Source organism: Etheostoma cragini, chromosome 11 (assembly GCF_013103735.1).
Source record: "Etheostoma cragini isolate CJK2018 chromosome 11, CSU_Ecrag_1.0, whole genome shotgun sequence".
Classification (NCBI taxonomy): Eukaryota; Metazoa; Chordata; class Actinopteri; order Perciformes; family Percidae; genus Etheostoma; species Etheostoma cragini.
The window spans coordinates 24,037,392-24,049,894 of NC_048417.1; the positions used below are offsets into that span (position 1 = coordinate 24,037,392).

General features: G+C 42.5%; 1 protein-coding gene across 1 annotated transcript in view; it reads left to right on the forward strand.

Moving 5' to 3' along the window:
- Positions 1-695: 695 nt before the first annotated feature.
- col18a1a (collagen type XVIII alpha 1 chain a) overlaps positions 696-12,503 on the forward strand; it is a 94,732-nt gene continuing 82,924 nt past the window's right edge. The window contains exons 1-2 of the mRNA XM_034884856.1: positions 696-865; positions 958-1,031. Coding sequence (XP_034740747.1) covers positions 855-865; positions 958-1,031 — 85 coding nt within the window. The 5' untranslated portion in view covers positions 696-854. The remainder of the gene's footprint in view (positions 866-957; positions 1,032-12,503) is intronic.

Sequence of the window (12,503 nt, forward strand, 5' to 3'; positions counted from 1 at the left end):
GTCAATTTTAGAATGGTTTCTCTGTCTTTGTAATAATCGTAATGATAATGTAAACTTTATTAATCCCACAAGGGGAATTTACAATTGGTACTCTCCCTGAGAAGTTGGGTGGTTGGGCCTTGCTCATGAGCACCTTGGCAGTGCCCAGGAGGTGAACTGGCACCTCCCCAGCTACCAGTCCACCACCATACTTTGGGCGGTAAGGGGACTTAAACCAGCAACCCTAAGCACCATGGCCAAGACAAACAGTGACCATAAAGTGTATTCTATTCTATTCTATGAAATTAACAATAAATGGGCCTACAGAAACAAATATATACAGAAAAGCTGTTTAACATAAGCAAAAAGAAAAAGCAGGTTGAATGGCTTGAGTGCAGTGTGTTTAAAAGCTTTTGATTTGATTTATTAATTGCATTAAGAATTCCTTCCGCAGGAAAAAACACAATAAAGTCCAGGACTTATTTTCCTGGCCTGTAAATAGGATGTGCAGTGGGCCAATAGTCTAATAAAAAATATCTTCTTGTTCTTCTTCTGCCTTAATATTATTATTTGATTAATAATTCTAATAGAATGTTTTTGGATGATACCGGTCCCTGATGACACCAGAGACTGCAACTTGACAACCGGTGGAATGTGTTCCCTTTTAGGACCTGGCGGAAGTCCCTGATGTGGACGCGTGCAGGCCTGTCCACACGTCTCCTCTGTCTCCTGCAGAGTCCCCATCAGCTGTTGGAGCCGCGTGAAGCAGCAGCAGCAGCAGCGGTGCTGGACCCGAGAAGCAGGGAACCCTTAACACCCAGTTACCCCTGAACACCCCATGCAGCTTTCCTCCTCCATACCAGTCGAAGAAGAACATGAACATGAGGTACTTTTTTTGGCGTTTGTGTTTCAACTTTTTGAGTAGCTGAAGGTGTAAAGCGCTGCAGCTGTGACCGTGATTGCTTGCTTCCTCTGCAGGTGCTCCTCATGGCTGGAGCGCTTCCTCGGCTGCGTCCTGGTTCTCGTCAGCCTCGCTGCGTCGCAGTGGCCAGGTAGGAGCTAACACTGAACACACGGGTGGAATGGATCAGATGGCACGCTGAAACCTCTCTTAGTTTTTACTTTGTTGAGAAACCTTTGCCACATTCACAATCTTGTCTAGCGACATTGTTAATAGCCTGTGGTAAATCCATCTCCTAATACACTTAAAGGTTCCTTCACAATAAAAGTTGAATGACTTGCTTGCACCGAGACATACACTTTATGGGAAGCTGCCGGAGGTTATCTGTAACCTTTATCAAAAAGTGAGTTCAGATGGTTACAACTGCAAGCTACTGTGCTGTATGTGTGCCTCAGTTCTCACCAGAACGATACACTATACACTACCGGTCAAAAGTGTCACTTAGGAATTACCCTTTCACTCCCTTATAGAAAGAATACCATCTGAGATAAGTTAGTGTTGTTTTAACCAGAGCAGCAGTTTCCAGATTACATTATGTGCTTACATAATTGCAAAAGGGTTCTCCAATGTTTTCAGTTTTTCAAAGTGAAATCAGATCAGTAAACCGAATGTACCTTTGGAACACTAGTTTAAAAAAATTGCTGATAATGGACAATGTAGATAAAGATCCCCCCCCCCTCCCCCCCCACACACACACACTCAGATTAGCGGGTATTCTGTATGTCTGCATGGAGTGGTATGGAAATTTGTAATTGACCCCTAACTTTTGACCGGTAGTGTGTATGTGTGGGTATTTATACATATAATATACCCATACAGTATAAATATATGTAAATATACACAAATTTTACTGGAGTATATATTTTTTCAGTCTCTGTAAAGAATAAAAACACAGATGACAATTCATGATATATCAAAATATAATGGAAATTATGTTGTTACATGCCATTTTTATGTGGATGTGTAAATCCTGGATCTTTGTTAGTTTGTATACTGCGTGTTCCTGCGTACCACGTGGACTACACTACTGCACTAATAAAAACTGACTAGCTTGGTCGCTGCAATGACACATTGTTAGGATTTAGTGATGAAACCCAGTGGTTTGTCCAAGTGGAGAAGTTCAAAATGTCTTTAGGAGCGTTTACTGGTTCCAAAGTCTGCAGTGCTCAGAAACCTACAGTCCTTCTTTATTTGCCCTGAGACTAACCAGAAACTGTTGCTCATAGTGGCTGCATCTAAATGTCAGTAGATGTTTATTTCCTCCCTGACGAGCTAGCACAAACACAATTCTTACTTGTATCATCCCAGCAGTTATAATGTCTGTACATTTGAACTGTCGGGAAACAACAAAGGATCATTTCTTATACACACAATGGTAATGGTGTTAGAGAGCTAAATGAGCTACTGCTTCGGAATAATTCATCCTTTGAATCTCACTACTGTCCTTCATTTAATTTAGTAAACGTGGAGTTAGAGAACTGAGTCACGGTCAGATGATAAGGAAAGGAAACTGAGAGGACATTGATTAATATTTGATTGACTTTGATCACTACTAGCTAGATGTGGTATTTTAGGAGTTTTGGGAGCAGACACACTGTTACTGTACTCATTGTATTGTCTTTTTTAACTAATCCATCAAGTACGATGAGCTGGGTTTTGCCATTCAACTACCTTCTGTTGGTCCTTCTTTTTTGTTCTCTTTTTATAATAACATTCTCCATCTTTATCATTGGAGATCAGAATAGGTACCAAAAAAAAGCCTAAAACATATTTCAAGTTACATTCAAGCAAGGTGACATTTTCTCCGTAATGCCGTCCCGTCTGTGTGTGTCCAGGATGAAAAGGCCTGCCACTCTGTCTCATGACCCATGCCTTTGGCTGCCTGCGACATGGTTGAATTAGGTCTGATTCATTCCCAGTCCTTGGCTGGGTCAGGAATCCCTATTGTCATGTGATCTTTGACATGCACCCAGCGTGGGTTTTGCCTGAGACAGGCTGGGGGAGGGGGAGCGGCTGTAGGGGGATCCCCTGCTGTGCCATTTAATGGCTGAATTAGATGCCACATTAAAGATCCCAGCTGGTTTAGGGTTTTCTCCTGTTTAGTGCAGTGCATGGTGGCCGAAGGTCCCAGGGTCGACGCGTCATGTAATGCTGTACGGTTGCAGCATTTGCAGAGAAACATCTGCTTCCAGATGTGTGTCCTGAGAATGACGATTATCTGATGAGCAGGTGTCACCTTGTACGGCAGCCCCGGCCACAGTGTATGAATGTGTGTGAATGGTGAATGTTTCCTGTAGATGTAAAAGCGCTATGAGCAGTTGTTAAGACTGGAAAAGCGCTATATAAATACAGCACATTTACAGGACAGGACAAAGTACCCAATAAACTGCCCACCTCTATTGTTGACATCCTCTTTATAAGGTATAGGCCTACAAGTAGTCATATATGCAAATGAAAGGACAGTTATGGAGAAATTGCTGAAATAAAAACATGTAAAAAATCATAAAATGTATTTGACTGACCAGTGCAGCGATTTGTAAAATATGTAATGTAGTTTGGACTTTGTCTTATTTTAAAAATCACAGAAACACAAGTTTTCAATGCAGGATACAGACCAACACTTTCTTTCAATTCCTATAAAAGACACAATTGGTCTTGTAAACTCTAGACCTCACAACATATACAGCACTCTGAGTTGAAGTCTACCCGTTCAAAGTCAGGTTTTCTGTGGCGAACACCTTTCAGATTGGTGCCTCTGTTAGGATCATTGTAACTCCCACATTAAATAAATGGACCGACTGTGCACAGATTCGGCTGACTCAGTGAACCTTGTGATGTCTAATCCCTGGATTTTCTAGTCTGTAAACCTACTTATTCGTGTTTAACTTCTTTGGTGGTGCCTCATATCAAGGCTCGGAAGTCCCATCTAGCATTGTATGGTTGTATTGTGTCAGCCACCAGCATTTAAAAGGTCATTAAAGCTTTGCTTGGACAAAGGTATATCTCTCTTAGGGTCAAGTTTGGCTTGTGGTCTTTTGTCTGTTATTCACCAAGATGCAGCTACCTGTACAAGCTCTCAAGTCAGGTTTCAGATGCTTGAGTAATGGACTGAACAGGCCTTTTAAAATCCTTGTAGTGCCTTGCTGTAAATACACTCGTGACCCCATATGAAGTGTTTTTTTTGTTTCATGAAGACTGTCACACACAATGTTTATAGGATCTTTTCTGTCCGTCCCTTAAAACTAGTACTGCGCAACAGGACCATGCTCTAATGCAGCACAGCTGTCCAAAACCAGGACAAAAAAGTGTCTAAGCACTTACTAAGGAGACTGAAAACGAAAGATAGGATGTAGTTTACTTCAATGTGGATGTGTTTTTATAAGAAAACCATGGTGGTCACATCTTGCTTTGATTACCTAATCCAGCCCATCTGGATCCTGTAGTGAATCTGAAGACTTGTATATCTGTGTTGGACATTGAAAAACACACGGCCCAGTTTGAGAATCAAGCCGACGTCTCCAGGCACGCTGTTTGAATTAAGGTGGTTGTACACATCGGAAGCAAGTCCACATGATTGTTGTTTTGTTTTTCATTCTCCTTTTACATGATTTCCTTCTACCACTTATAAATTGTGTATTTTCTAACATTTTAAATAACGTGGTAACCTTATGCACAACGTATAAGTTCAATATTCAAAGCAGGAAGGGGGTGTGTGGCCAGAGTCTTATGACGACTATCTGCCAGATAACTGCTCAAATCAATGGAAAGCATTCAGAGTTAATTTATTTATTATACAGTAAAGCAAGCTTGTTCTTTCATTTAAAATGCTGGTTGGATTCAGTTTGCATATTGTTTTAACCTTGCAACGGCTGAGTTCAGAAACCCAACTGAATGTTTGCTGTTGTTCTGGACCGGACTTTACAGGAAAAGAGCATTGTGTAAATCATTTAAAAAATACAACTTTCCAGTGTGGGATTAATGAAGTCTATCTTATCTTAGTAAAGAGAGTGACTTGATTATGTAGACAACATTGTTTGTGTGTAAAGAAATGCACTGGCAGGGCTTTGCTTAGTATTTGTGATCCCCTATCATCTTGCTCTCTAGGTCGGAGCATCCTTTTGAATGTTGTGGACAGCTGTTATTTGTATTTTTATGTGCTCCCACCACTCGGTGTTTCAGGTGCGCTCTGCTGTCCCTGATGTCAAAATGCCGGGTTGACCGCGGCAAAATACAGAGGGACACCATAATTACTGCTTATGTTCCAAGAGAAGAGGATTTGTAAGGCCACTTGCTCTGAACACCCAACTATCTCTAGCACTAATGGCACACTGAGTGCTCTCTTACCGCTCAGGACCTCTTTCCTGTTTGTGGTGAAACCCTCACTTATTTGCTTGTCTTTCCCAGTCGTAATCGGTGGTAACAGTCAGTGGAAGGTGTGAAGCTCTGCAAATAACAGGACTCTACTGTATATGCAGGTTTATTTTTAAACATTTTTATTTGTTGGAACATAGAGAAAGATGTAAAAGCCTAAGTATTACCAGCAAAAGAAGAAAAAAAGAGTCTTGTCTATCTCTGTAACCAAAATTATACATATTGCATGCGTCCTAAAATGTACATGATTTGGTAAAATATTTCTAGATATCTGAACAAAAATAAGTGTGGCTCATTATTATGTGGGTGGCAGTTGCTCAGTCCGTAGGGAGTTGGGGTGGGAACCGGAGGGTCGCCGGTTCAAGTCCCCATACCGACCTAAGTATGGTGGTGGACTGATAGTTTGAGAGGTGCCAGTTCACCTTTTCCCTTGAGCAAGGCACCAACCCCCCAACTGCTCAGGATGCCTTTCTATGGGCAGCCCCTCACACTACGACATCTCTCCACTTAGTGCATAAGCATGTGTGTGTAATAACAACACAGTGTAAATTGGAATTTCCCCTTGTGGGACTTATAAAGGATACTATTTTTATTACTTTTATATAATAAGACGAAATGGAGATAAGAGCTGTAAAAAGAGATTATGATTCCATGAACTTTGTTGCAGGAGCACCAATAGTGTACAGCATGTTGAAGCAAGCCACCAAGCTAGTTCATTCAGAAAAATTCCCCAAAAGGAAAACTATCATGGGTGAAGCCAGCAGCAGTAGCATACTGGAGCATAAAACAACGTAATGTTGTCATAGACCTGGCGAAGGGCTTTTGGCGTCATTTGAGGCCATAACATTTCAGACTTACTTCTACTCCGTGGTCAGTTTGTCAGTACAGGTAGGCTGTAGCCCACCTGAGAACACTGGTTTCCATGGCTACCAGGTGCAGATTTTTCCACCTCATAGCCGTATTTGGCTGTAGCAAAGGAAACCAGATCTGTCTACCTGGCACTTTGTCCCTGTCTCTAGCTTTAGGGAGTGTTCACTTGTCCTCACTGACTGCCTGCTGAACACAGGGAGGCATGAAACAAGAGACCCCCCCCCCCCCCCCCCCCCCCCCCCCCCCCCCCCCCCGCCCCACACCCACCCAACCATTTACCTTCTCCTGTCCTGAGAAATCTATACCATAAGCTTTTTACTCTCTCCGTGAACGAGGGCTGATCCCAGGTGACCAAGGCCACCTACAGTTATAATGGAATCCTCTGACATTATTTTGAAGTCATGTTTCAGATTTAGACATGAAATAAGCATATTTTTACTGTCAGATGTGATCACTGTTAATACAAGCACTGGCTACCACCCAATGCGTTAATGAGTGAAAAGACCATTCAGCATTTCATGAGGCCCCTCTCGGGAATGCCATTGTGCGTTTCGACCCTCACTTTGTGGTTATATCCCTCTTTTTTGCTCTCCACCTCGTCTTATATTCTGATTGACTCTCATGATGTGCAAGCCGCTTTTCAAGGCATCCTTGAATTCCACTCATTCACCCGTCCCTCAAGAGCTGCCATGTCTGAAGGCACTTCTCTTTTTTACCCTCTCACAAATCTCACACCATGGGGGTGTGAACTGAGGAGAATCCCATGGGACAGAGAGATTACCATCAAGCCCAGAGCTCCTGTGACAAAAGAGGGATTTGCTGAGTCCTGTACCTCTGGTCTTGCCAGAAGTAGGACTTTGGGTGAGGTTTGGAATTCGATGACATGGCCTTCCTTTACTGTACCTGTCCAACACTGAGAGGTGGACTTTCCAGGTGCACTCCTTATTGGATGTAATCTCAGGTAGTGGAGTTACATTTGTAGATAAAGATGTTTTGTTTTTTGCAGGAACATTGGTCATAGTTCCCTCATAGTGTTTTAAGACTTTCTCGTGGCAGCAATCGAGGCAGTGATGTTTCCTGTTTCCTGTACGGGACTGTCACACTGCCTCAATACACACTGACAATTCTGGTTGACGGTTACGTGGTTGGACACCGCAGCTTGACGTTTGATTGCGTTTCTTCTAAAGTTGAATCCGTTTCAAGATTTGCCGGTCGGGAGGAGAATTTTAAATTCAATCCTGGATTTTACAGGAAGCCAATGCAGATAAGATAATAAAAAAGAAAAATGATCTCTTTTGTTAGTTCTTTTCAGAACACGTGCTGCAGCGTTCTGGATCAGCTGGAGAGTTACCATGCTATCTTTTGACTGGCTCCTAGTTTTTTCTGCTTGACAAGCCGACCGGACGTAACATAGGGACGTGGCAGTATCAACAATTCAATTTTTTAATTTGATATTCTAGATTGTGACTTAATTTTGATTGATTTTTATTTAAAATTGAAATCATGACACCCTTAGTAATAACTATAGCCGTCAAACAGTACAGTACTTAAGTAACTGTACTTAGTCACATTCCACTACTGCAGAAGACTAGGGCTCCTGTCGGATCATGTGCTGAGCCGAGCTTTTTACAAAGTGAATGCTTCAGTTGCTTGTAACTTGGAAGCTGCTAATTGTTGTGTGAATCATGAGCTTGCAGACAATAAAGGGTATCCTCTATTCACTCTGTGGTTGTTATGGGCCAGGTGGCACAGTGCCATCCATTGAGAGGTTTAGAGAGCAGGAACATAGGCCAACCATGGGGACGTTAAATATTTGGAGGTCCAGTGAAAGATGTGCGGGGCCATTCCTCTGCTGAGACAGTAGCGCTGCATCAGTCTGGGAGATGGGCTGAAAAGGTGGGCCGTCATATTGCTCCCACGGTGGCCACTTGACTCACTGAAACATGCCGTGAAACTCCGTTAGTGCCATGTTCAACAGAACCCTGTGGTTTCACAAGTCCAGTTTATAACCTTATTATTTGACCGTGGTATTAGTCTTGGCTCTGTAAAGTTCTTTTAACCTTGAGTTTCCTGTCTTGAATGTGTCGGCCCAAGTTTAAAACACAATAGAAGGTAAGAATGCAAGCGGATAATGGCACATAGTTGAAAATAGTAAAGGTGTCAGTATCCATCCAGGCAGCACTGTGCTGTTGTGGACTCATCCCTGGGCACATTTGACGGGGTCTGTTCTCTGTAAACTACCGGCGTGTCTACATAGCAGGTGTTTCAGCTGCTGCTTTTGCTCACATGCATTACACAGGTTGTGGAGACATTTTGTGATACAAGTTAAAAATATGTATCCCTTGTTGGGAACCCAACTCGGCATGAGAATAAGCTCAGCGAACTATCACCAAGCAGTCAAAATTACCTTGAACTTTATGCTTAGTGCAGAAAGTTTTATAAACAGAGCTTTATAAACAGAGCTTCTCAATCCATTTTCAGCCAGTTTGAAAGGCATTTTTTGATAGATATTAAACCATACATAACGTACAGTGGTGTGAAAAAGTGTTTGCCCCCTTCCTCATTTCCTGTTCCTTTGCATGTTTGTCACACTTAAGTGTTTCGGAACATCAAACCAATTTAAACAATAGTCAAGGACAACACAAGTAAACACAAAATGCAATTTGTAAATGAAGGTGTTTATTATTAAAGGTGAAAAAAAATCCAAACCATCATGGCCCTGTGTGAAAAAGTGATTGCCCCCTAAACCTAATAACTGGTTGGGCCACCCTTAGCAGCAACAACTGCAACCAAGCGTTTGCGATAACGTCCAATGAGGCTTCTACAGCGTCCTGGAGGAATTTTGGCCCACTCATCTTTGGAGAATTGTCCTAATTCAGTTATATTAGAGGGTTTTCGAGCATGGACGGCCTTTTTAAGGTCATACCACAACATCTCAATAGGATTAAGGTCAGGACTTTGGCTAGGCCACTCCAAAGTCTTCATTTGTTTTTTCTTCAGCTATTCGGTGGTGGACTTGCTGGTGTGTTTAGGCTCATTGTCCTGCTGCAGAACCCAAGTTCGTTTCAGCTTGAGTACACAAACAGATGGTCGGACATTCTCCTTCAGGATCTCTTGGTAGACAGCAGAATTCATAGTTCCTTTTATCACAGCAAGTCTTCCAGGTCCTGAAGCAGCAAAACAGCCCCAGACCATCACACTACCACCACCATATTTTACTGTTGGTATAATGTTCTTTTTATGAAATGCAGTGTTCCTTCTACGCCAGATATACTTGGACTTCCAAAGAGTTCCACTTTTTTCTCATCGGTCCACATAATGTTGTCCCAAAAGTCTTGGGGATCATCAAGATGTGTTGTGGAGAAATTGAGACGAGCTTTGATGTTCTTTTTGCTCAGCAGTGGTTTTCTCCTTGGAACTCTGCCATGCAGGCCATTTTTGCCCAGTCTTTTCCTGATGGTGGAGGCATGAACGCTGACCTTAACTGAGGCAAGTGAGGCCTGCAGTTCTTTGGACGTTGTTGTGGGGTCTTTTGTGACCTCTTGGATGAGTCGTCGCTGCACTCTTGGGGTAATTTTGGGCGGCCGGCCACTCCTGGGAAGGTTCACCACTGTTCCATGTCTTTACCATTTGTGGATAATTGCTCTCACTGTGGTTCGCTGGATTCCCAAAGCTTTGGAAATGGCTTTATAACCCTTTCCAGACTGATAGATCTCAATTACTTTCTTTCTCAATTGTTCCTGAATTTCTTTGGGTCTTGGCATGATGTGGAGTTTTTAAGGATCTTCTGGTGGACCTTACTGTGTCAAGCAGCTCCTATTTAATTGATGCCTTGATTGTAAACAGGTGTGGCAATAATCAGGCCTGGGTGTGGCTAGAGAAATTGAACTCAGGTGTGGACAACCACAGTTATAGTATGTTTTGACACGGGGGGCCATGATGGTTAGGAAGTGTGACAAACATGCAAAGGAACAGGAAATGAGGAAGGGGGCAAACACTTTTTCACACCACTGTATATCATCTGAAGTCTTAGTTATGCAACCCACACAAAAAGAAATGGATTTGTGGCAACATATCAACAAAGTCAGTAAATAATTGCACTTAAATGCATTGTAAAGACAGCACATACTGGCTGTCAAAACTCACATACAGTACACAATGCACCTGAGTGAGAGGAAATGACTAATAATTTGGATAGCAATACAGTGCATAACCCAACTGAACCTGGCAGCCCACTGTCATCTTAAAGTGGCCGGACCCCTAAAAAGGCACACGTTAGCCCTGGGCCTTGGAAGTTTTGTGCTTGTTTTCTCTCAGTCTCTTGTTTCCTCCCTTCTTCCTCTCTTTCCGTGAAACTCTAAAAGCATGATAAGGTCACTTGTTTGTGGAAAGCCTTCGGGTGAGAGTAACTATATTTTTGTTTTGGCACACTGTCCATAGATAACATCAGACGGAAAGGTTGTATTTGAGAATAAATTCTCTAACCTTAGTTTATATTTTGATCTCTTATCTGAGCCATGAATGTGCTGTATTCTGCCTGAAACTAAATGTTTCCTGTTTCCTTGTCTGAAGGGTTGGCATAGCAATATCTATGTTTACTTTGGACAAGAGATGTCATATTTATACAGGGATGATAAAGACTAGTCTGTCCTTGCTCTTATGTCAGTTATCATTTTTAAAATATAGTCATACATCTCGGCTGCTGGGTCAGCATATTTTTCAGCTGGTTCACTAAGTTCACTTGCTTTAGATCAAGTTGGTGTACCAGCTCACCAAAGCCTCATCACATGGATTATAACATGCCATTGCTTAGCTTAAGCTGAAACAGAGGAAGAGCATGACCTGTGGGCTTTTTGTGCTAAAGTGCCCTGTGGAGGGAACAATAAACGTTGGCACCCGGGACCCTAGTCTGGCCTGTACTAATTGAGGGCGCTGATATTGTCTTGCAATGAAAGCCCTCTTTGTCCCACTTACTTTTCTTCATTTACTGTATCCCCCGGGCCTCTGATATAGCCAGGCATAACGTCATTCCCTTCCAGGCATTGTCACCATTCATTACAGAGGATTAAAGTGTCAGTCGAAGGTGAAGTATAAACTGGCCAGCATTTTTCAGTGACGGGTGTTTGAAGGAGTTCTGCCTCGTAAGCTAAAGGTTTGTGCCCTGGCAACACCGCACCTACTGTAGAGGATGAGACTTTGCCTTTTGGGGACCTGAGGGGATTTAGGTCCCCAAAATCAAGGAAAGGTCAAAGTCTATGTTCTTATTTCTCTATTCTCTCTGTGTGAGCCCCTTTCACACATATAGTGCATATCTACACATTACCTGGCGGAGCTGTAATAATGAACACAATGGCTCGAATCACTTTTATCGAACATCAAACCGTCTTTACCCTGATATCTCCCTAGTACAAAGTTTGTGTCTTCTCCAAAGTTTGGGAATTTACAACAAACGATTGGGTGTGTTGATGAGGTTTCTGTCAACTTGTGCAAAACCAGAAGAAAACAAACATGCAGGGCTGAAAAAGATGACTGATGTTGATTTACACAAAGACATCAACGAAAATGTCTAACTGGAGAAACAAATCCAAAAGATTAAGGGTCTGGCATCGAGTATGAAAGTCGCCGATCTCGAGGGGCGGCACCAAGCGCACATTTAAAAATCTCACTGCACGCAATTGGATAACACTACGACCAATCACAACAACACACGGGGTGTGATGTATCCAGAGCCCCATACGCTTAGCTACCAGCAGAGCTAACTGGCAGATTAAACTGTCGTCATCTGTTTAGCTAGCCTCTGGCCCCGCCTCTATCAGATACAACGATGTTATTGGTGCAGCCTGGCTACAAGGGTATAGATAATGATCAGCATTACTTGATGCCAGAGTAACTCGCAAATTCAAATTCTGCTCTTGTGAGAACTCTGGATTTCCAGGGTAATGTGAAACTGGCTTGTATTATGTGATTGGTACTTGGTAGCCAGGTTACAAGCATTAGGACTGAAGAAATGGGTAGTGGCTCTCAGCGGTGAGCTTCTTTCAAATATGGTGACAACTTCACAATTCCACCAACTCAATGACTTTCTACTTAAATACATTTACATATGTAATTGTCCAGTGCATGGTAGATAAGTGGGCGAGCACACAACACCTGCTTTCATTTGCTTTCATTTATTGTAGTGGTGTCTATACTGTGGAATTTGTATCCTTCTGCTGCAAATGTCAAGGGTTTAGGCCTGTGATTCCCTCCCAGACAAAGAAGAAGCTTAGTGACAAAAAAGAAGTGTTGTACCCCTTTTCAAGCTCTGATTTACTGTCAAAGT